Source organism: Fundulus heteroclitus, chromosome 1 (assembly GCF_011125445.2).
Source record: "Fundulus heteroclitus isolate FHET01 chromosome 1, MU-UCD_Fhet_4.1, whole genome shotgun sequence".
Classification (NCBI taxonomy): domain Eukaryota; kingdom Metazoa; phylum Chordata; class Actinopteri; order Cyprinodontiformes; family Fundulidae; genus Fundulus; species Fundulus heteroclitus.
Window position 1 is genome coordinate 10,119,124 of NC_046361.1, and position 25,170 is coordinate 10,144,293.

Consider the following 25,170-nt stretch of genomic DNA (forward strand, 5'->3'; position numbering starts at 1 on the left):
GTCTGCACCACACACACTCCTGCTCCTAACTTTATGGAGCACCTGCAAGCAGAAGGTAAGTCCACTGCCTTTTAAACCATTATTTCAACATCATTGTGAGCATTCTTTAAATTTTGATTGTTCCATTGACTCTACTTCAAGGCAAAATGAAGAGCTTTAATGAGTCATCTGTGATAGAAACAAATGAGGAAGACGACCTCCAGAAATACGAAACTAATTCAAAAGCATCCCTTAATATGATCCCACTTCTGCTGGACTCGTGGAAACCATGCAGAGGGCCCCGCGCAAACGTCAAAGGTTGGTGATGCGAAAATTAAAAAAAATAATTGGTTTGATGGATAAAAATCTGGAAAACTATTTGCAATGTTTACTTGTTGTTATTGACACATTCAAAAACAGCTCGATCAATGCACACCGAGCTTCTAATGATCACATGTTCAGATATGTTAATATGTAATTTCTGCATCTAGACTAAAGGTTAGGAGGGGGAAATTAGATTTCCAGCAATGCACAATATCCCTTGGCAAAAAGCCAGCATCCTTGCATAAATCTGACTTCTCTCTCCACCTCTGCAACTAAAGTGATAATTTGTCTCACACTTATGTTTTGACATTTTCTTTTTTTTAACATGTGGAAAAAAGTCTTACCAGTAACTCTAGCCTGTTTGAACTTGAGTCGTCCTTTGCCTAAATGTCTTACTGCAAGAGCTTTGTAATGCAAATCAGGAATCTATAGATAGAGAATGTCTCTAAATACAAACAGATTATTTTTGTGGCACCAAGATAACATTTAAAACATAAACAAAAAAAAAACATTATTTTGAGATATGTCACACAACCTTTTGTTTTTAAAGAGTTGCTGCTGAAGCTGAGAGAATGTTTGGGAAGCGTCTGTGGGATTCAGTGGTACGGCTTTGCCATGTTGGGCGTTTTGACAGCCATCCTCAGTTTCCTTATGGACCTCAGTGTCGCAAAGCTGCTGCGAGGTAAACACACATACACACACATTAAGAGCCAGGACAATAAAATATATAGTTTCTAGCTTAATATTTAAATCTTTATAACATATTTTAATTTCACAAATCCAAACTTCAAGGTGTTTTATAAGACTTGTATGTGACAGACTAACAAAAAGTAGTGCCTAATTGTGAGTTGCAGAGAAGGATACGAGGCTTTCCATATTTTTTTTTTACAAAAAAACCTTATTACACCACTTACTCTATGTTAGGGATCCTTATCCTGCTAGAAGGTGAACCTCCACCCTAGTGTTAAGTCTTTTTCATCCAGAATTGCTCTGTATTTCGCTCCATCCGTCTTCTCTTCAACCCTGATCAGCTTCCCTGTCCCTGAGTAGTATCCTCACAGCATGATGCTGCCACCACCATGTTTCACTGTGGGGATGATGTATTCAGGTTGAAGTCATGTCTTTGATTATCCTCCACACATAGCCTTTTTATCTGGTAGCCAAATGTGAGATGTTTTAAGGTTGGAATGTTGCTGATATGTGTCGTGGTTAGAGAGGTCCAAAATGTAAAGATGAGGATGGCAGTCTCACGATGAACAACATTTAATGAATGTCCACAGAATGGGCAAACAACACAGGAACACAGGAAACCTAGGCTCGGCAGGTTGAGCAACAGAGACGTGACGTCGCAGGGAAAAGGAAGGATCTGATGGTGAAAAAAACGAACTGACTTATAGTTCCTGGGAGATGATTAGTTTCATGGGAATCTGGTAATAACCATTAACAGAAAGAATGTAGTACGCCTGAGTGACCTTAATTGTGTGTGTGTGCGTGTGTGTGTGTGTGTGTGTGTGTGTGTGTGTGTGTGTGTGTGTGTGTGTGTGTGTGTGTGTGTGTGTGTGTGTGTGTGTGTGTGTGTGTGTGTGGTGGGGAGGGACTAATGCCCACATAAATGAATCTAAAAAGGACAGAAATGGATCGTACCAAACCAAAAGCTAAAAAACAACCCTAAATTAGAACCCTAAACTCAATTCAATTAAATTTTATTTATATATAGCTAATTCATGAAACATGTCCTCTCAAGGCACTTTCCAAAGTCAAATTCAATCAGATCATACAGATTGGTTAGAAAAGTTTTCTATCTAAGGGAACCCAGTAGATTGCTTCAAAGTCCCAACAAGCAGCATTCACTCCTGGAGAAGCGTAGAGCCACAGGGAGAGTCATCTGCATTGTACATGGCTTTGCAGCAATCCCTCATACTGAGCAAGCATAAAGCGACATTGGAAAGAAAAACTCCCCATTGACGGGAAGGAAAACCTTCAGCAGAACCGGTCTCAGTATGAACGGTCATCTGCCTCGACCGACTAGGGGTTACAGAAGACAGAGCAGAGACACAAGAGAGACAAAAAAACACAGAAGCACACATTGATCTAGTAATCTGTTCTACATTAGATGGTAGTAGCGGGTGATCTGTCTTCTCTGGATGATGTCACAGTTAACAGAACGCCAGAACAGGTGTACCTACTATGAAGAGAAAAGAGAGAGATCAAAAAGTTGAAAGCTGAAATAACAACAAACAATGCAAATTGGAGAACAGTAGGAGAACTCAGCAGAGTGAGAAAAATAGACCCTGATGTTCTCCAGTAGCCTAAACCTATAGCAGCATAACTATAGAGGTAGCTCAGGGTAACATGAGCCACTCTAACTATAAGCTTTGTCAAAAAGGAAAGTTTTAAGATTAGCCTTAAAAGTAGACAGGGTGTCTGCCTCACAGACCAAAACTGGGAGTTGGTTCCACAGGAGAGGAGCCTGATAGCTAAAGGATCTGCCTCCCATTCTACTTTTAGAGACTCTAGGAACCACCAGCAGACCTGCAGTCTGAGAGCGAAGTGCTGTGTTAGGAACATACGGGGTAATCAGAGCTCTGATATATGATGGAGAGTGATTATTAAGGGCTTTATACGTTAGAAGGAGAATTTTAAATTCTATTCTTGATTTAACAGGAAGCCAATGAAGGGAAGCTAAAATTGGAGACTTTGAACTGCATTTTGTGGACTTCCTGATAGTAAAGAATTGCAATAGTCCTGCCTTGAAGTAACAAATGCATGGACTAGACCATTACACAAACAACTGAATGCAAGAATAAGGGAAGAATTTCAAAACAAAGGAGTGGGTTCCTGCACAGTACACCGTAATGATGACAGAAATAATCCCCATACCCCAAAACATCCAGAATACAAGACCAAAGTGGCTGGAAAAGCGCAAATGCCCACCGATCATATCAACTATTTATGACTAACGTTGTAAACAACCTCTAAATCCTTCACAAAAGAGTTGCATTTAAGTGGAGATTGGGTGACATGCCAATGGATTTGGTGACTTCTTGCTCTAGTTTTTACTGAATAGCATCCGAGTAAAAGAGGCTAAATGCAAATACAATCCATTTCTAAAATAATTTCCTCCAAAAATGTAAACCTTGTATTATTTGTCTTCCATTTAACAATTATATACCACATTGTGTTAATCTCTTGCATAAAGCAAACAGTCGTAACAGGACAAAATGTGAAAATGTTTAAGGAGTTTTTCAAAGACAGTGGACTATTTAACGCTCTCTTATTGCATCTACAGCTCATCAGTGGCTCTATGGGAAGCTGGAAGGCCACATTCTGCTGCAGTTTCTCTGCTGGACACTATACCCAGCATGCCTCTGTGCTTTTGCATCAACCTTCTCCCATAACATCTGTCCCTTCTCTACAGGTTTGTCCAGAGGCAATTATAGCAGCCGTGTCCTGAACAACACATTGCCCTCTTCTGAAACTCCCCATGAAGCTTTAGTAGGAAGCCATGGTTGATGAATTATCAGTACTGTCGCTGTCAGTATCGTCTCGGAAAACATTGACAGCAGGGAAATGGGTTTAGCTGTCCTGTGCTACAGTTTATTTTAGAATCTCTATTTCCTGTCTAAAATAAAGGTCACTGAGGAAAAAGTCAAGATCATATCAGAAAGCGGCGAAAGGGGACGCACTGTGATGCACCCAAATCTTTCAAAGCTTCAAGTGATCCCAGTAAAAATGGCATCGCTGGTGCTGAAATGTCAGTGTATGTTCATGCTATGCTTGGCAGGGTGAGGTACAGTTTCTTTCTTTCTTCTTTTTATTTTTCTTATCTTTGCTCGACTCTGCTTGAAAACAGTGAAGACAACCAAAGCAAAGATGGAGACGCTTGTTTACATCACCTGGCTTCACAGAGATGCGGCTTCTTCTGTAGCTCTCTCAGCCTTCACTAGCTAGAACTTCAATTACAGCATCTCTGATCCCACACAGAACCTTGCCTTTCTCAGATTAACTATTCCACGACCAAACTTGTGTTCTTCTTTTTTAATTTTCGCTTGTCATTGTGCCCTCTGGGTAGATAGATAGATAGATAGATAGATAGATAGATAGATAGACAGACAGACAGACAGACAGACAGACAGACAGACAGACAGACAGACAGACAGACAGACAGACAGACAGACAGACAGATAGATAGATAGATAGATAGATAGATAGATAGATAGATAGATAGATAGATAGATAGATAGATAGATAGATAGATAGATAGATAGATAGATAGATAGATAGATAGATAGATAGATAGATCTAAGATTTTATTTTTTTCGCTCAGGCTCTGGGATACCAGAGGTGAGAACCATGCTGGCTGGCTTTGAAATGCCTCATTACATATCTCTCACTAATATGTTCGCCAAGGTTCTTGGTCTTACCTGCACACTTGCTGCTGGCAGCACCGTTTTCCTCGGCAAAGTTGTGAGTAAAGACTTGGAGCAATCGCTTTCCATTAGAATGAATTTATAATGTATGTGTGTACCATGCAGCTTTACAAGTTTTCTGCCTCTTAAATCCAGGGTCCGTTCGTGCATCTTTCCACCATGTCAGGAGCCTACTTGGACAAGCTTTTCAGTCTCATTCAAGGAAAACAGAAGGTAAAACCAATCATATGTGCACATGCTTAAACTCTATTGTTTTATTCTAACTAAGTCTGTGTTTTTAGTATCTGGCCCTGTGGTTTGGCTGTACACGGATCTTGAGGGAATCATTTAGGATTTCCCACTTTTGAGTTTGTTTTCTCAAGCTTTTGGCGATACGAGTTGTAATTTTCTGCTGGGGCAAAATCCTAAAAATCAGCTGGAGTTAGTTTGTGTAAATCTAGAGGTTTGAATGAGAACTGTTCACCACAACAAGTGCTTTATGCTCTGTAGGAGGAGGCTGGAACAGAAATGCTGGTGGTAGCTGCTGCAGTTGGAGTAGCGAGCTGCTTTGGAGCTCCCATCAGCGGTGAGAGAAACTGATTAAACACGAGAATGTATTCTATGCATGTGGTGGATTTTTATTTGTCTCATTCTAGCTAAGGATCGAGCCATTTCTATGTTTGATTTCCTTTCTATGTTTTAAATCACCCCTACTTTCATTTTTGCTGTCTCCAATCAGTAAGATTTGTTAAAAATAAATCGGTTTTTTGTCTGTCAAACTCTATGATTGGTGTTTTCTTTCTAGATTTAGCATTAGGAAACAATAAACTGTAACATTGTGACATGCTGCTTGACAGTGACAAACATCTATTTCAAAATAGATCCTTTGATGAATTGTGTTTTTTGCATGGACACTGCATTTGTTCATCTATTGAATCTTTTAAAAACTGAAACTGAAAATAAATTGACTTAACACACATTCGGTATCCAACAGAATTAGCAAGAGGTTTTTGCAGTAAAGCTGTCTGAGTCATGCTACTGTGCCCAGTCCACTTATTTTTATTTATTTATTTATTTTAGAAATAAGTTATTATTTCATTTTATGATCTCTGATCAGTGCAAATCAAATCAGCCAGGTTTAACTACTCACACTGTATATTGCAGCTTTAAGCCCACTCTCAATTTAAGGTTATTCTGATGCGTTTTTTGTTTTTATTTTATTTTACAAATACAAGGCATTTTTTAAAATTTTAATTTTGGACTAGGGTTTTTTAAATGTTGTCCAAATATGTTAAAAAAAGAGGATAATAGCCCTTAAAGTTTTTCTACCTAATAGGAATCACACTTCAACTTTATTATTGCCTCCAGCAGTAGTCATGTTTTCTTACATTGGATACACTGTAACATCACAGTGGCTGTCCAGTCTCCATTGACACATATAAATAATCAATAAAAAAAATATTTCTCTTTTGCTATTTGTGTACTTGCTCATCACACCCCTAGATCAGGTCTTTGGTAGAGAACCATATGGCATATATCATAAACAAATAATCTGTTTGTTTAGACAAACTAAAGATGAGAGGGGGGAAAAAACTGTGAAAGATCACTATAAAGCTTAGATAACTATTAATAAAGACCACTTTAATACACAATACAAGTCTAGCTTCCAGTATAAAAACATATGCATAAAAAATTAGGGAAAACATTACTTTTTATTAGATTCTAGCAAAAAAAATGTTTATTCTAAATCAATGTTTTCCACTTTTTCATCCATTTTGTCTATTTCTTCACCCTTTTGTCCATTGTTTTTTATTTTTATTTTTTATTCAGTGTGTAAGACCAGCCCTGAAATGTCACAATTAGCATAATGCCTGAAACACAACAGGCAGTGACTCCTAACAGAGGGACCAGCTTATATTAATCACCTAAAGACACAGTAAGCTTACACGTTTGTTTCTGCTTTGTCCTTCTGTGGCGTAGGCGTGTTGTTCAGCGTGGAGGTGATGAGCTCTCACTTTGCCCTGAGGCATTACTGTCCGTGTTTCTTCTCCGCTGCCTGTGGGGCTCTGACCTTCCACCTGCTCTTTGTGTGGAGCGGAGATGGAGGTAAAAGGTGGATCGCTCAAAACCTGATGTCAAAGTTACTTAGGAACCAAGATCATTATAGTTCAGAACGTTTTTTCATGCTGACCATATTTTTATGATAATTTTATCAGCATTTGGTAGGACATGGCCTACAGTCCTATCTGAATAAAATGAAACTTTAAAGGGATAATTAGGAGTATTTAATCAGAGGTTCTGTTATTTTGGGGTTTGAGGAAGTTTAATATCTGACATGCAGTGGAGGAGTCTCTGGGACTTTGTTTGGTATAAATTCACTTTACTTGTCGTTAGAGCCTGAAGCTAACAAGTAACTCGAGGGGGGCTAAGGCCGAAGCGGACCTCTGCTATTATAAAACAACTCCAATCTTAAAAATGTCATTGCAGATTATTTAAATGCAACCTTTTAACTATTGTCATGTTTGTGTCAGAGAGTTATTTAGAAATAAGCTGATAATCATTTATATAGAGATAGAATGCGTCACACTTTCAGTGATATTCAATTCATGTTCTCTTATAGGGTACAAGGAGAAAGTTTATGTGCAGAACTAAGTGCACAATGCAACTTTAAAAAGTGACACCAAAGCATAACAGAGAGGATGCCCAGCTATCACTAACCTCTGCTATTTTTTTTTTTATGCAACTGCAGTGGAGAAAAAAAAAACAAGACTGAACCAAAACTTTATGCTATATACTTCAGTTATAGTTCCTTTAACTATTCCTTTAAAGGATCTTAGAAATATCCACAATTTTAAAGAACAAAGTCTAATTTAAAGGCACATGTAATATTTTAACATATGCGTTTGTCATCAGTGTTGCAAGGAACTACATTATATCTTCAGTGCTACTGACTTGGAATATGTTACCTTGGGGAAAACTAAATGTAGAGTTCATCAAAGTATCAGTGCAATAATCTGAGTGAATATTAGATATTTGAATGGCTGTTAGAAACTGGAGGGATGATTCCAATTTGCTTTGTGTCCACAGAGACTCTTCAGGCGTTGTTCAAAACCAATTTTTCCAACGCTTTACCTTTCTACCCGCTGGAGATCCTGGTCTTTGCTTTCCTGGGGTTAGTAGACTTTGACGGCTTCTGCTTCGTTAAACAAGTCTTCTATTTGTCTTTGGCTTCCTAATAAAAGCTGACATTTGATTTTCACGTTAATATAAGTCACTGAGATAAGGTCTGCCATGTTTTCCTTCAGTAGTAATTACTATCCCTAGTTTTTATTTCTCTCATTCGTACCATTTCGCCACATTTAATGGCTCAGTCGTCAGCTGCTGCCTGCATAAAAATGAGTCCCTGGTTTCTCATTCTGGACTGTGTCACTGTCTGAAACCAGGCTGCTGTGTGGGGTTCTGAGCTGCTGCTACCTCTTCGGCCACCGCTGGATCCTAAAGTTCACCAAGACGAACAGGGTCTGCTCAAAGATGCTGACAACAGAGTGAGACTTCTTTACAATGTAACAACCAGACAGTGGAGCTGTGACGAGTCACCTTCAGCGCCTTTTAAAGTATCCATTATGTTATCAATGAGTCTTTCATTTACTAACTTTTTTCCTCAAACACACAGACCCCTTAGATGATTATTTTATATCCACATTTGAAAAAGGACGACCTGAATATCAGCGGTGTGTAAAAACCTCTCTGCAGGAAGGGTCTGTACTCTGGTCTCGTTGTTTTCTTTCTGGCATCGCTGACGTTTCCCCTCTCTGCCGGTCAATACATGGCTTCCAAGGTGGGAATCAAAAGCATTTTAAAGCCCAGCCACACAATCAAAAAGTTGAATCTATTGCTTACTGTGCTATTCTGAGTTATAACCTAATTCACCTCTGATTGAGCTGTTTTGTCCTCTTGGTGCATTTTAAGAGACAGGATTGTTTAAAAAATTCTTTCATTCTTCCATACTCAGAGGATACATGGTTTCCAAGTTTGTGTTACAACTAGAGATCTGAAAAGTGTGGTGTGCATATTTATTCAACCCATTAAATCAGCATATTGTTTAACCACCTTTTGCTGCTGTTAAAGGAGCAATAAGGGATATTTCACCACTAGGTGGCGTTTGAACACTGTAGAGTCTACAGTGTAGACCAAACACAAAACCCAGCTCCACCTTTCCCTTCCCACGCGTCGCCTTCTGTGCACATATTTGTAAATGATAAAACAAAGCAAAACAGCATCACCTTTCGGAGGAACACGTCAAGTGAAGAAGTGAGTAACTCATAACTTTATAATGCGGTTAGCGAGAGAACGTTTTGATCTGCTGGGCTGCTCTCCGCCATGTTGCTCCAGCGCTTTGCTGCTCTGACGGTGGTATGTTAGGGCAGTATTTTATTTTAAGCCCTGAGTGGCAGCTGCTTACATTTCACATGCACACGCACGGTATGTAAACAACAATAGGGCATGGAGAACAACGCAGAGAGCTGTGGTTTGACGTTATACCATAGTTTATCTGAAATATTAGCTTTAGTTCACATCATTAATTTTTTAGTTCTTTCTGTCTAAAATGTTGCTAAATTGGTCCTTTAAAGTCTTTTGGTTCACGTCTTTACCAACCTTGTCCTTAATATAATTTCTTTTCAACCTTAGTCATACTGTCCTGATGTTGCTATGTGGGATCATTACGTGAGCAAAAACTACGGATAACAGCAAGTAATTCAAACGGTTCGTTGACAAACATGAAATAATGGATGTTTGCTGCAGGAAGAGTTGTTGATTCCAGAGCGGCACCAAAGTGGAGAGGTAAGGGGATATAAGGAAATTAATTCAGATAATTCTTAGACATTTCTGAGGTTGAATGTGGAGAAGAAGCATAAATGTGACACTTATCTCAAAGGTAAAGTGTCCATGGAGATGGTGAGTATACCCACTTCCAGTCAACTTGGACCAGCTTCCAGCTTGTATCTGCTGGAGAAAAGAATCCCACACCATTGTACTGCCCTCACCTGTCATGTGGTATGATCGGGGAGGGTCATGTCCCATGCTAATTTTCTCCCAAATATTTTTGCCCGTAGGCCAGAATGTTAAATGCTGGTTTTGTCGGACCAAAGCATCTTAATTCCTTGTCTTTGCTGTGTTTGCTGTAAATCGCTGCAGACTGAAAAGCTGGATAGGTTTTTCTCTGCTACTATTCTTCCATTAGGCCAGGTTTGCGGTTGTACGTTTAATAATCTCCCAACTGAGCTGTGGATTTCTGTAGTTCCCTGGACTTATCTTGGGTCTGTTTGCTTTTTTTATGGTTGAAGCTCACATCGTCCAGCCAGTCAGTTTAAGGCGTTACTTCATTGGTTTCCTATTCAGTTTTGAATCCATTTAAAATTCTTTTGTTTCATTTTAAGTCTTTGAATGCTCTTAGCTCTTCTTATCTGTCTGAACTGTTGCTCCTTTATATGCCATCACATGCTCTTAGATCGTCGGACCAGGTGCTTTTAGCAGTTCCAAATACCTTTTATAAATCCTGAGGAGACAGAGCCTTTGCAGCTTTGGCTCCTAAATTGTGGAATGAGCTGCCGCTGAAAGTAAGGCAGGCCCCATCTCTTTCTGTTTTTAAAAACTCATTTAAAAACACATTTATTTCTCTTTGGCTTTCAACCCAGAGTGAGTTAATATCTGTGTCTTAATATTGCACTCTTTCTTTCTATCTGTGATGTTTTGATTTCTATTTTCAAATGCAACTATCTTCAGTCAGTTGCATTTGAAATGCTTTAGAAATAAATATGGTTTGGAAAGTAAATAGTTCTCTCTTGGTACACCTGGAGTTGTGCACTCTTTCTATTTTCAGATTAGGGATGAAACAGTGCTCTGTCAGCTTGGGATGTTATTTTATAACCTAAACCTGCTTCAAACTTCTCCACAACAGTCTCACCTGTCCGCTATATTCCTGGGTTTTCATGATGCTGTTTGTTCACAGGTGTCCTCTGAAAAAACCCTCTGAGAATAGCAGGATTTAAACCGGGATTAAATCACACACAAGAGGAACCTGTTTACCAAACAGCAGACTTCAACAATTTATTGCCCAGAAATTTTATTTAGTGGTACCAGAGAAACGGGGCATGAATCCATGTGCATGACACATTTTTTAAATCTTTATTAGTAACACAACCCTGTCCTGTCTGATCATTTTTTAATAACATTTGAGTTTAATCTAACTGAATTCTCCACCCCCAAAAGAGGGTTCCATTATAGTAGATTTTTATCGGATAATGCTGTATCAAAACTTAAAGAGTCTGTCCCCTTCTTAATATCCTCAGTATTGCAGAAATGCCCTGTAGATGGCAGCATTGCTGTTTCTTCCCATTCACAAATCGATACCTTTGCTAACAATGTGACTTCCTCATTGCGTTCTGCATTAGACAATGTAGCTCCCTTGAAAAAGAAGGTGATTATTCACAGGAAGCTGGCTCCTTGGTTTAATTCAGAGCTGCGTTCCTTGAAGCACAATGTTAGGAAATTGGAGAGAAAATGGCGCTCTACACACCAAGAGGAATCCTACTTAATCTGGAGGGACAGACTATTGTTGTATAACAAGACCCTCCGCAGAGTTAGAGCAGCATATTTTTCATCATTAATTGAAGAGAATAAAAATAATCCTAGATTTCTCTTTAGTACAGTTGCCAAACTTACCCAGAGCCACAGCTCTGTTGATCCATCTATTCCCTTAGCTCTCAGTAGTAATGATTTTATGGGATTCTTCATAAATAAAATTGATGCCATTAAAAATAAAATAATTGGCATCCTCCCAAACATGATTACCTCGTCCTCAGTAAGTGAGGCAGCATTGGAGGAATCTTTAGAATCTGCGCAGTGTTTGAACTGTTTAGAAGCAGTAGAGCTTTCTGAGCTATCTAAAATTTTAGCTTCATCTAAACCTTCTACCTGTATGTTAGACCCAATCCCAACCAAGTTGTTTAAGGACATATTCCCTTTGATCAGTGGCACTATTTTAGACATGATTAATCTATCCTTAGTAAATGGATATGTACCACAGGTTTTGAAAGTAGCTGTTATTAAACCTTTACTTAAGAAACCTTCTCTTGATCAAGATGAGTTAGTAAATTACAGACCTATATCTAATCTTCTTTTCTTATCTAAAATTCTTGAGAAAGTAGTTGCTAATCAACTTTGTGAACATTTACAAAGTAATGACCTACTTGAGGAGTTTCAGTCAGGCTTCAGAGCTCATCATAGCACTGAAACAGCTCTGGTGAAGGTCACTAATGATATTCTCATGGCCTCAGATAATGGACTTGTGTCTATACTTGTCCTGTTAGATCTCAGTGCTGCGTTTGATACAGTTGATCACAATATTCTCCTACAAAGACTTGAACATACTGTAGGGATTAAGGGGAAAGCATTAGGCTGGTTTAAATCTTATCTGTCAGACAGATTCCAATTTGTTCATGTTAATAATAAATCTTCCTCAAACTCTAGGGTCACCTGTGGAGTACCACAGGGTTCAGTCCTTGGACCAATTCTCTTTACTATATATATGCTTCCGATAGGCAAAATTATCAGACAGCATGGGATTAATTTCCACTGTTATGCTGATGATACTCAGCTATATTTATCCATAAATCCTGATGAATCCAATCAATTACTTCGACTGCAGTCATGTCTTGATGACATCAAAAGCTGGATGACTTTAAATTTCCTGCATCTAAATTCTGACAAGACCGAAGTTTTAATCTTTGGGCCAGAGTCCTCAAAAAATAAACTTCTTAACCAATCACTTAATCTGGGTGGCATTAACCTGGCCTCTGGTAATAAAGTAAAAAATCTTGGTGTTATTTTTGACCAAGACATGTCATTTAAATCCCATATTAAACAGGTTTCCAGAGTTTCCTTTTTTCACCTCCGGAATATCGCCAGAATTAGAAACATTCTGTCCAGGAGTGATGCTGAAAAACTGGTCCATGCATTTGTTACTTCAAGGCTGGACTATTGTAATTCTTTACTATCAGGAATTCCACAAAATGCAGTTCAAAGCCTTCAGCTGATCCAAAATGCTGCAGCAAGAGTTCTGATGAAAATCAACAAGAGGGATCATATTTCTCCAATTTTAGCTTCCCTTCATTGGCTTCCTGTTAAATCAAGAATAGAATTTAAAATTCTTCTTCTAACATATAAAGCCCTTCATAATCAAACTCCATCATATATCAGAGCTCTGATTACCCCGTATGTTCCTAACAGAGCACTTCGCTCTCAGACCGCAGGTCTGCTGGTGGTTCCTAGAGTCTCTAAAAGTAGAATGGGAGGCAGATCCTTTAGCTATCAGGCTCCCCTCCTGTGGAACCAACTCCCAGTTTTGGTCCGTGAGGCAGACACCCTGTCTACTTTTAAGACTAGGCTTAAAACTTTTCTTTTTGACAAAAATTATAACTAGTGACTCATGTTACTCTCAGCTACCTTTATAGTTTTACTGCTATAGACTTAGGTTACTGGAGTATATCAGGATCTAATTTTCTCACTACATTGAGTTCTACTGTTCTTCAATTATGCATTATGTGTTGTCATTTCTGCTTTAACTTTCTGTTCTCTCTCTTTTCTCTTCATAGTAGGTACACCTGGTCTGGCGTTCTGTTAACTGTGACATCATCCAGAGAAGACGGCTCACCCGCTACTACCATCTAATGTAGAACAGATTACTAGATCAATGTGTGCTTCTGTGCTTTTTTGTTTCTCTTGTTGTGTCTCTGTTCTGTCTTCTGTAACCCCAGTCGGTCGAGGCAGATGACCGTTCATACTGAGCCCGGTTCTGCCGGAGGTTTTTTTTCCCGTTAATGGGTGGTTTTTCTTCCCACTGTCGCTTCATGCTTGCTCAGTATGAGGGATTGCAGCAAAGCCATGTACAATGCAGATGACTCTTCCTGTGGCTCTACGGTTCCCCAGGAGTGAATGCTGCTTGTCGGGACTTTGATGCAATCAACTGGTTTCCTTATATAGGACATTTTTGACCAATCTGTATAATCTGACCCAATCTGTATAATATGATTGAACTTGACTTTGTAAAGTGCCTTGAGATGACATGTTTCATGATTTGGCGCTATATAAATAAAATTGAATTGAATTGAATTGAACACATTTTGAAAACCATGTATCAATAATGGGTGGATGTACGATGTATAAATGTTTGAGCATGAACAGTATGAAGTAGTTAAACTGTGTGGAAAGCACACAAAATCAATTTCAGTTTAGGCTCCAAATGGGTTTCTGTGCTTGACACCAGCTTCACATGTGGCCAGACTGTAATCCAAATGTCAATTATCTGTGTATCAGCACACCACAAAGAAGCTCCTCACTTCCCTCCTGGACAGCAGACAATGGAGCGCTCAGTCCCATAATGCATCTGTGCAACAGGAACGGGAATCGCTGGAGTGGAGCTCGTCAGGGAACTCCATTTTCCTGTCGTTGGCTTTCTTTCTACTCATGAAGGTACGAATAATTTAAAGGTCAATTAATGAATCTGCTCTTTCTGTCAACCTTCCAACTCCTCAAAGGCATAAAGGCATTAACATTTTCACAATAGAATAAGCAAACAAAAGCCAGTTTAACCTTTGAAGCTGAAATATTTTCTGACACATTATGGTTAGACACCAATGGTGCAGAGGCACGGAATAATTTTACTGACTCTTTTCATGTAGAAATGGTAGTATGCTGCAAAGGGATGGCAAATCAGTTTGTGTTTGAAGAAGAGAGAAACTGTGCAAAGAAATAAACATTTTCAGTGTAGAAAGATGTTCCTTTTCAGTAGTTCCAGACACCCTGCCGATCATCATAAATTCAGCACACACTTGAGTGCAATTTGCTCTGAATTTATTTACTATGGCTTTCTTCTTAATGCCTCATCCAAATGGAAAATGGAAATGGGACTGATTCAGTATTTATGAGAGCAAAACTGAGTGGCACAAACACTTCCCTGCACCCAAGTTGCCAGTGACTCATCATCAGTGCAGGTGTCTGCAGAGCTGAAAGGATTTAACCGTCTGTTCCTCTGTTGTCGATTCTGAGTTGTGGATGCTGGTCCTGGCCTGCACGCTGCCCCTGCCAGCCGGATACTTCATGCCAGTCTTTGTCTTGGGTGAGTGTCGGCACACAACAAGATGTTCGTTTTCATCTTTAAATTTAAGTTTGGCAGACTAACCAGACTAAGGCAAATATGAGATCCTCACAGTAAGAGAACCTTGAGTGAAAATAACACTTTCCCAGTATCACAGCGTTTACTTGAATATGTGAGTTTGACACGTAGAATTAAGCAAAAGTATTACACAAACAGCTGCTAAATTAGCTGTAATGTTTAAGTTCTTATTGCACATAAGGTTAGAACATTTCCCATTCACTTCTTTAGTAAGTAACGCTGGGGGTCTAACAGCTCGATTTATCTGTCTGTTGTTTTTTTATACATCCATAAATATTTCCAAATAGCTAATATTGTCTTTTTTACATGTGAGGTCGGTGCAGTAGTCAGGGATGGAGGATATTTTTCAGTCGGCTGACTGAAAGTGAGCAGCAACAGGTGGGGGAGGGGGGATATTTGTGTTTGACACAGCCCGCCAGAGAAAACTCTGGTGACGTTTGCAGTTTCGTGAATGTATGGCAGAAAACCTTTGAAACTGAAGTTAATTTTGAAACAAACTTTTGAGATCCTTGGTATAGCTTGATACCTGTAGTCAGTGAAAGCTGAGTGCAGTGGTTCTCAAAGGTTTTCTGTTGCACTCCCCTTAGAAGATGGAAACATTTTCAGGAATCCCACATCCCAACAAAATGGGTCAAAAATTTAACTTTTTAATCATTTTCTGTTTTAATGCATTAAAGCTGTTCTGTAAATAATCCAGAATTCATACCATATATATGGGTTAATTTATATCATATAACATAATGGCTTCTAACAACTGAAAATGTTTCAACATTGCCACACTTTTTTAACTATATAATATTAACAATATAAATGGCTTTTAGCCCGACTCGTTCCTGCAGTCTACTTTTAACTAATCTCATATGGCAGAAATAACGTCAAGCCATTTATACTAAAGATGAGTTACTTTAAGATTTGGACTTATTTAGAAGTTTATTAATAGTATTCATTATACTGCTGGCTGCAGGTACAGGCCAAACAGCAGGGGGTGCTGTTTTCACATTTAGAATGACTTTGAAGGCTTGTATTTTCTGGACAAAAAAAAAGAGGCAAGGCTGTTGTGCTTCTTGTTTGAAATATAAAACCTCAGGGAGTATATTGTACTTCCACAGGAGCAGCTATGGGCCGTTTGCTTGGTGAAGGAGTCGCCTACATGTCGTCCGGTGGAGAGATTTTAGGACAACAGTTGACCTCTGTAAATCCTGGAGGCTATGCTCTTGCAGGTAGAACAATGTGAACAGTTTTCTCTTTGGTGCTGATAAAAAAAAACACAAAAAAATAAAAAGAACTGTGACATGAGCAAGCTCACATGAATAACAAAGGTATGTTATACAGTGACAATATAGTGCTGTGTTAACAATAATTCAGCATGAAAGCAGACGAAGTGAGATCAAAACTGCATTTAATTTATTTTTTTGAAGCGAGATTCTGTGAAGTTATTAGTTTTCTCACCTGTGGAAGAAAGATGTTACATCATCATGAGGTTGTTGTAACATTAGTTAATATGCAGAGTGGTGGTAGCTGTTAAGTTAGTCATAACGTAGATGCCATCAGTCTGCCTCATCAGGTGATTATGTGGATCAGTTGAGTTGAAGCAAGGTAACATACCATCTTAAATGCTGCTCCACAAGTAAGCTAGAGTCCAAATGTTTCCTCCGTTCTTGGGGGAGCTGGAGTGGATCGATGAATCACAGCTGATCTGGATGATTGAGACAGACAGAAGACTGTTTGGTTCAGCTTAACAATAATGCGCCAAATTTAATAATCGTCTTTTGCAAAATGTAACATAGAGTTATATTCTTCTGATGATACCGTCTTAATGTGGCTTTTAATTATTAGCAAAGTCATTTAGACCATATCTGTAGCTTTCACCACTCTGAGGATTGGTTTGCTTTTCAACAAGTTCACAAGTTAGGAAATGACTTACCCGTAAATGTGGGAGTTTGTTACTTATTTTAAATTCACAGAACCTCAGTTAAAAAAAAATCCAAACTACCCTTCAAGTGGGTAAGTAGAAGCCAGGTACTGTGGTTCAAATTCACTGGATCAACTAATGTTTAGCAAGTGTAGGCCTTTTTATAAAAATGTGTTCAGTTTGGCAAAATCAGTTTGCCAAAGACAGCTAAGGGGGCAAGAATGGAAAGCATCAACAAATAATATTTCCTATTCCTATTATAAATATGTTTACGATGTAATTTTTGTCACTCATTTAACCTGGTTAGGATTTTATATAGTTTTCCTAGCAATCTGAAGTATCCCCCTCTACACCAAGAAATCCTACTGAAGAGTAGAGAAATGTTTAGAATATTTCTAATCTTGTCAGTAATGCAAAAATGCAGAAAGTCACTCTAATTCGAGAGTTTACAATTAGCAAGAATAAACCCAAGGGAAATCTTTGGGCTTCAGTGAGCTTGATAACCCCATCACACTACTGTGTTTCAGCTTTGTCTTTCCATACTGTAGTGCTGTTGAATAAAGCAACCTCTGGCCAAGCGAGACTACCATTTTTTTTTATTTGGACATTTATAAGAATTTAGTGGGATGAGTGTCGCAATTTAAAACATAGAATAATATGCATCTAGACCCAACTGCTACATGATCTCATGTTACTCAATGCAGACACTCTGTTTGCACTGATGAAGGTTTACTCACCTCGGTTTGAAGAGCACCTGTAGTGGCTGAGATAGCAGGGGATCTACATAGTTTATGATTTGTTCACCTAATTAGAGCTGCCCACATTGACAGACTTAGACACAGTATATAGAGTATTAAACTTTCAGCCCAAGGTGATTAGGCAATCATAAGCACAAATCTGTCCACATGCAGTGGAGCATTGTACACCTATAATTCCAATACATATGAAATGCATAACCTCATAAACAATGAACATGCTTTATTTACCAGATGACAAGATTTTATTTATTTTTTTCACTTCCAGACCAAATGAGACGCATCGATCCCAGTCGAGTCCAGATAATTTCTAATCGATTTCCAATCAATATTTCTGCCTTGCAGGGGCAGCTGCCTTCTCTGGGGCTGTCACCCACACATTGTCCCCGGCTCTTCTGGCTATTGAGTTAACAGGTCAGTTCAGCCATGCTGTACCCATCCTGCTGTCCACTCTGGTGGCCAATGCCGTGGCACGCTCCGGGGACCGTCCGTCCTTCTATGATGCCCTGTCTATCAGTAAGAAGCTGCCACACCTGCCTTCGCTGAAGAAGGCATGTCCTCAGTAAGGAGAAACACCAAGCAAATTATTCAAAATTGACACAATTTGGACATAATGACATTAATACTGTATGACATTGATCTGAAAATAGTATATAAGGTGAAACTTTGTCATTAATTTTGTTCATTTTGTACCATTACAAAAACTCAACAATGAATTTATTCAAAAGCACACTTTTGCGTTAGCAGAAATAGGATATGCTATCTTCATATCCAACACTTTTACAATTCATCTTCAGATTTTTTATGTATATAGTTGTCACTTATGAACTAAGCCATCATTACCAGCAGCCTTTTATGAGCAGTCCTTGTAAGAGTCAACCTAAGGTTTAAGTAAATCAGGCGTCTGCTAAGTGGCCCACAACCAACAGGGACACAAAGTCCCTTTAAGCCTGATTCATACCGCCCAGTCTGCTCTTTTTGCCCGGCTTTGAAAGCTGTGTGAAGTAAATTGTATCACATGTATCTGCCCACCTGGGTCCACTAGGACTCTCCAGAGTTTTGTGACCACGCTGGGAGCAGCAGTAATAATAAACGATGGGTCAGATTATGAGCAAAAGAAAAACCACTTGTCTTCCCAGAGTGGATCATTTCTCTTTCAGGGAGAACCAGGGTAAAATAACTCTATTCATATTCTGGTGGGAAATCCCCTTATTCTTTTTAGTTTATTTCTACTTCTCCAACTCGGAGTGGAGCGTATATAAAGTAGCACATTACTGATCCTTAAGAGCCTGCGGTGAAAACTGCATATCTCTGAGTGCTTCCACTAAAGTTGTGTCTGTATAAGAACTTGTCTGCATGCATTCAGCACAAAAAAAGTAGATTTTCAACAACTATAACCCTCAGCTGCCTTTAGTTTCTGTGGTTTTGTTGTCCTGCTGAAGGGCTCTGCAGTGTCTCTAAGCTTCTAACCCATAATATCATAATATACAAAGAAAAGCATAGAGCTTATGGGGACAATATTACTTTGTAAGACCTAAAGTTGTTCCAGTTGAATCATGTAAAAATATGAAAAATAAATCCTGTTTAATTTTCTGATTGTCATTTTTCCTGAATGATGGTTTACAGTTTCTTTTCAATAATTGACCCGGCCTTGTTTTTTGGAGGTTATATATAATTAGTCTCCTTTGCAGACTTCCCTCTACACCACTCGGGCAAGTTCTGGGAGCAAACTCGGTGCAGCTTCAGAAAGCAGCTGGGCCAGCAGAGGTTCAGGCCGCTGTCAGCAGCAGCAGTGAAGCACAAATCCCTGTGGTGGACTCCAACGGTACGGAAAAAAAACTCCAACTTGACTCAGGCTGCTCCTAAAAAAACAGATGGAAGAAGATGTATATTACATACACAAATTCAATACAAGCCTAGAGAAAGTGTTGTGAAACTATTACTCTCTGAGTTGGGAGTATAAAGGAGAATGAAAAGCTGGAGACGCAATGAGAAACGTTCAAAGGCTGAAAAAGTTAAATCGCCTGAAAGTGCTCACAGCGGTGACAATTTTGTAAAAATAGACGTCTGAGCATTTCAGCGCAATCATATGGGCAATTTGTATGTCTAGAACCTTTAACCCACCAAAACCTGATTGCCTTATACCAACTATAAAAAAAATAGCTTTACCTTCTTTCTGCTCTTTCCTTGCCAGAGTCGCTGTGTTTTTTGGGCTTTGTTCTGCGATCGGAGCTGCTGCTGTTCCTGCACCGCTGTCAGACTGAGGTAAACAGCCGCATACACATACAGGGATCGCTGCAAAACTCAGACAAGCACCGTTTGAAAAGGAGCTGTTTGGAAAGCAGCTCTCGTCTTTAAAATCCCTTTGGGCGAAAACAAAAAACGAGGACGTCCCCCGTCCATCTGAAAGTAACATCTATTCACAGATAAATGCTGCTTATCAAAAAATTGCACTACAGCTTTGGCCAAGGAATAATTTTAGAAAATATGAAAAGAGGCTTCTAAGGTGGTACTAACAACAGATAAGGCCGAACCCTGGTTCATGAAATTAATGATGACTACTTTTGTGCAGTGCATGGAGGCACGGCTGGATGAGGTCTGCAGCATACATCCAAACTCAATCGTGGTGTCGCCTCACAACACCGTAGAGGAGGTAAGGAGATGCGGGACATGTTAAATCAACCTTAGCATAGATCTGAGGTACAGACTAGGACAACAATCAGTCCTGTAGGTAAAGTTGTGCGCACCAACAAAGTATTTGACTTCGGTTCCACTTTGCTCTCAGTGTACAAACAATTCAAATGTAAATATGTGCATAAATATTATGGGAAATAAATGTTTTTTTTTTAATTCTTGTAAATATTAGTATGCATAAAGTGTTATTACAAAAGAAGAAGACACTGCATGCTATCGATCTGGGCGTTCTCATGTTAAATTGTAACTCACCCCAAAACCAACTTTTTTTTTGCAGATAAACTGTATAAACTGTGCCTAGTGGTGCTACTTTAATGTTACCGTGGAATTGTTTCCATTTTTATGTGAACTTGTTTAGCTCTGTAATATTTGTCGACCTCTTAGGGTTGAACAGTGATTATTGCAGTTGACTTTTCCTATTGGTTTGAACGGTACGTGCTTTCGTCACCGTAGCCGTGTGTCTGGGGGGTGAAAAATCCTCCACCTCAGAAGACAGATCCGTGGCAAAACCACCAGATGTCGCCCTGGTCAATCCGTGTTTCAGCCGGTCACTTTCTCTCGTCCCGGCCGCTGCAGCAAGGTGCGCTGCTTACCACACCACTCGTCCCTGTTTCTTTGAGCAGCCCATTTTGGTGGCATCTTTCCAAATGTGTCTGGGGGGGCGGGGTCATGTGTTCATCAGAGAGATAGCCTGGTGGAGTAGCTATGATTTGATGGTAAAAGTCTAAAGAGTTTGTGTCCAAGGTGCGTGCGATCTGCGGAGATATTTGTCGTGCGTTTTCTGACCATAGACGTTTACAAGTCCTGAGGGCTGTTTCACAAAACCAAGATAGAGGATTATTTCCTGCTATCCTGGCTGAATTAAGCCTCGAGTCAGTTTCACAAAGAGCAGTAACACATATAATAAGATGGCAAGGGGATTTATTCTGTGCAGCTAGCCTGCTCCAGACTAGGCTAACAGCCTTATCTGTTCAGTCACACTGATACTGATCAGAAACCAATGAGTTTTGTCAGTGATTCCGTTTTTTTATCGGTGGGTTTTGGTATATTTTAATCAGCCTGCATTAAAATACCACTGATACATATCAACTCAAGTATTATTATTTAACATTATGATGGTTGTGTATACCGTTATTAACTTTATAACTATCCATGCGGGCATTGTTAGTGTTCGGTTGTGTCTTTGAAGACTGCTTATGTACTACGTTGGACAGAAAGGCCTTTAATAGACCATGGCATGTGTTAAGGGAATTAGATAAATGTCTGGTCAAGAAGCAAATGTGTTCTCATTAAATTCCTGTTACACTATTTTCCACGACCATTAGATTATGTGACGGTAGAGGTCGCCATTTTGCTGACTCTTCCAGAACACACATATTTCCCCTCAAGTGCACAATATATGCAATCTTACAGCCCCGAAAGAAAAAAAACAACTAAACAAACCATAAGGCTCAGTGACTTAACAACTTTGAAGGGAAAGAATACTATGTTATTTCATTGCATATCAGGTATCCTACATCAACTTCTTTCAATTTGTCTTATGCTTAAATGAGCAATACATGAAATTTCATAATTTTGGATAGAAATAACTAAAAATAGTTTTGTGAAGAACTAAAAGTATCTTTTTAGATGGACTATGATTAAACATCACTATCTTTCTGTGTTGTTCTCACGCCTCTTGTTTACATAGCCGGGCCGACCGCGCATGCACATACGTGCACGTGAACAGCTGCCAGGGCTTACCCACTCCCTGCCCATAAAATCCCACTGCCAGGCATAAAATGGCGGAGAGCACGCCCATCGGATCAAAACTTTTCTCTTCTTTGGTGAGGAAGACATGACTGAGGGAATGGAAGAATGCTTAAATTTAGCTGCTTTGAGGGTCAGTGAGGTGATTAAAAGTCAGAGGAATGACAAAACGTCTAAGGCAGCTCTATTTCTATGGAGGCACAATGATTGTTTATTTTGGTTTCTGCAGGAAATAACAGGAAGCTGAACATATTACAGCTAACTTGCTCTGTTTTATGCTTTCAAATAACTCAGTTCTGTCTATCATGGTGGATTTGAAAATGCTGGCTGTCTTTTGGAAATCTTAAAGATACAGTGACGTCCTACTTGCTGCTTGTTGCTTACTATGATAATGATGCTAATCGCTAAAACCTCAGCTCTGTAATCATGTGTGTCTTTGTTTTATTTTATAAGTATACTCTTTAGGAGTTGGATCCTTATGAGTTAGATGCTTGTGTGTGTGTGTGTGTGTGTGTGTGTGTGTGTGTGTGTGTGTGTGTGTGTGTGTGTGTGTGTGTGTGTGTGTGTTTTTTTAACATGATTTTGGATTCCAAAGTAGCAGGTGATCTTATGTCACTTTGTCTTTAAATTGTTATTAGCTGCCAGAAGCTCTTGAAAATCAACATTTTCTTTTAGCAAATATATTTCTGTAAATATCACATGAAATAGGAAGCAATAATCTCTCACACATGTCTCTCATGTGACATCACCTTTGCGCTTAAGTAATTAATAAATATCCTTTTTCAGAAAGGCTCCTTCACAGATACAGCAATCTAAAACATCTAATAGTTTTTCACATGGCTTTTGACTTTCAGCATTGCCAATATTTTCTTTTTCCCACATCAGTCTCAAGAATGATGCTTTTGCGTAATCAAACTCCATCCATCCTAAATCAAAACACTCAAATTATTATATGAGGTTTAAACTAGTACAAGAAGACTATTATTAGTTAACACCAGGTCATTTTGACACAGCAGAAATAGGAGGTAGCAAGGCAAAAGGATTTAAAGGTAGAGTCAGCGATTTTTACAGAAATGTAGGTAAGAAATGCCCGAGTTTTTTTTTGGATAACTACGCCTGCGCATAACTTACCTGCTCGTCTGCTCCTCAGTGGGATCACGGCAAAAAATCTCCAAAATAAACTCATGTCATATTTTTCTCTACTGAGGCTTTCCTCTTCTTCTCATAAACTTGTACGCAGTTTGCTTATTGTGACTCTCATCCCTTTTCAAAGTACACGGTGAGAGCAACGGAGTGGCTAACACCGAAGCTAACCGGTTACATAAATACTAGAAGTTCGCAGCCAGCAAGCAGAAACTAACAAGGAACGAGCACGCCCACTGGCGTTACGTGAACAGGTCAGAATGACTGCCATGTGGGACAAGCAATAGATAAGGTGATCCCTGGAGCTTGAGCATGGGCAGGACGAGACATGAAGGCATCTGATTGGTTCTTTCCATTCAGACCAAATGACAGGATTGGTCAGAGTTTTTATAGTCCTGCAGCTCTCACAGAGATCTAAATTTTAACCTCCTTTTTCTGAATACATAATGTATTATGTATTCAGATGGAAGATGGAAGAACCATTTCACCCAGTATAACAAAAGGTGTTTCTGAACAGGATTAACAACTATAGCTTTAAACAAAACCAGCCTTCCAATTATTACATTTATTTAGATTATTTTTTATCATTCATTTTTTGTTTCCTTTTTTTTATCATTTATCAGCATATGTGCTCCAATTTTCTTGCATCTATTAAAAAGCATTAAAAAGCATTTTGCACCGTCTGTAGTTCAGAGGAGGCCTGGCTATCTCCTCTCAATAGAGGGCTGCAGTAATCCAGGTGTGAGGGCGGCCTCCAGATGCCACTCCCAGCAGCAGTTCTCCTACATGAGGATTTTGTTTTTACCTCCCTTACATTGTGCTTTCTGAATGTGGTGAAAAGATAAATACTTGACCTCATTCAGTCTAATGACCACTGGCCAAACGAAATGATCCTTTGAGTCAGGTCATATTTATAGACCAGGTTAACAGAAAGTCATGGGTTACTGGTTAAAAACTTTGTTTGGTGTAACGTTGATTAAACCACCACACATTTTATAAATGTATTTCTTGACATGGGTTATTTCTGTCTCGCAAAACGAATGTATCCAAATGATGGGTTGGATTTTTTCTACGTATGAAATCATGTAACTGCAATAAAAGATAAATCTGTAAGGTTTTAATAGGTTCTTACCAGGAGACCCAAGTATTTCTCTACATCACTGAAGTTGTTTCCTTTCATATCCAAAAACTGGTGAAGCAAGCGTTTTGTTAAAACATTTCGGATCATTATCTTTCTCCCCTTTCAGGCCTACGGTATACTGAGCGTAGCTGGAGCTCAGACTTTATTTGTGGCCGAGAGTGGAAAGCTAGTGGGACAAATCACACGATCAGAGGTACTACCTGTTGAGAGTAATATGTGTGGGTTTTTACTCTTCCACACAAAGTCTCCATGCATGGACCCTGACACATTGATAAGCAGAATGCATGTGGCAGGTTAAAGGTTTGCAATTTTTCAAGTGCAAATTGGCTTTTGTAATCAGCTTAGTGTTTATTTCTCTCTTTTCAGATGAAGCAAATACTGGAGAGCCTGGCTAAAGAGATCTGAGCAGAATCAGCATGGGACCAACTCTTCCTGTGACAATAAATAACCTGATATGAATGCATCATTATTTTATTTGGGTATAACAAAGCCTACATCTGATAATGATATCACTTCTTCATTCCCCAAGTGTAAAGATGGTTGCACATGAGCAAAACTGTAATCGATTGGTGGCTCAGATGGTAAATATTCATTAAAGCTTTTTTGTCTTTGCCTTTAATTGTAATAAGCGGCTCCAGAGAGGGTCCAGAGAGGAGACAGCATATAATTTCATTCACTGATCTGTGCCTTTTTTTACATGGCAATAATAGAAGTACTAGTGCCCACAATAATGTTCTGTGGGCATGGAAAAAAGCCCTTTTTAGTAGTTTATTTACCAGTTGCCTAAAAAATAAGAAATAAAAACAAAAATGTAAAAAATCTGTGCTTTT

At 39.1% G+C, this 25,170-nt stretch overlaps 1 protein-coding gene across 2 annotated transcripts; it reads left to right on the top strand.

Annotated features, from left to right (window-relative positions):
* clcnk (chloride channel K) lies at positions 1-25,153 on the top strand. 2 transcript variants are annotated; one of them, XM_012861896.3, is made up of 20 exons: positions 1-55; positions 142-297; positions 854-985; positions 3,593-3,721; positions 4,631-4,770; positions 4,869-4,946; positions 5,223-5,298; positions 6,693-6,818; positions 7,800-7,884; positions 8,156-8,257; positions 8,466-8,550; positions 14,088-14,243; positions 14,820-14,889; positions 16,056-16,166; positions 17,959-18,175; positions 19,305-19,438; positions 19,808-19,878; positions 20,186-20,266; positions 24,447-24,533; positions 24,707-25,153. In XM_012861896.3, exons 1-20 carry the CDS (start codon positions 34-36, stop codon positions 24,743-24,745), a joined length of 2,097 nt encoding a protein of 698 aa, XP_012717350.3. In that variant the 5' UTR covers positions 1-33; the 3' UTR covers positions 24,746-25,153. The 2 variants fall into 2 exon arrangements, with proteins under 2 accessions (XP_012717350.3, XP_021171825.2); XM_021316150.2 differs by having other exon boundaries at positions 16,062-16,166.
* The last annotated feature ends 17 nt before the right edge of the window (positions 25,154-25,170 follow it).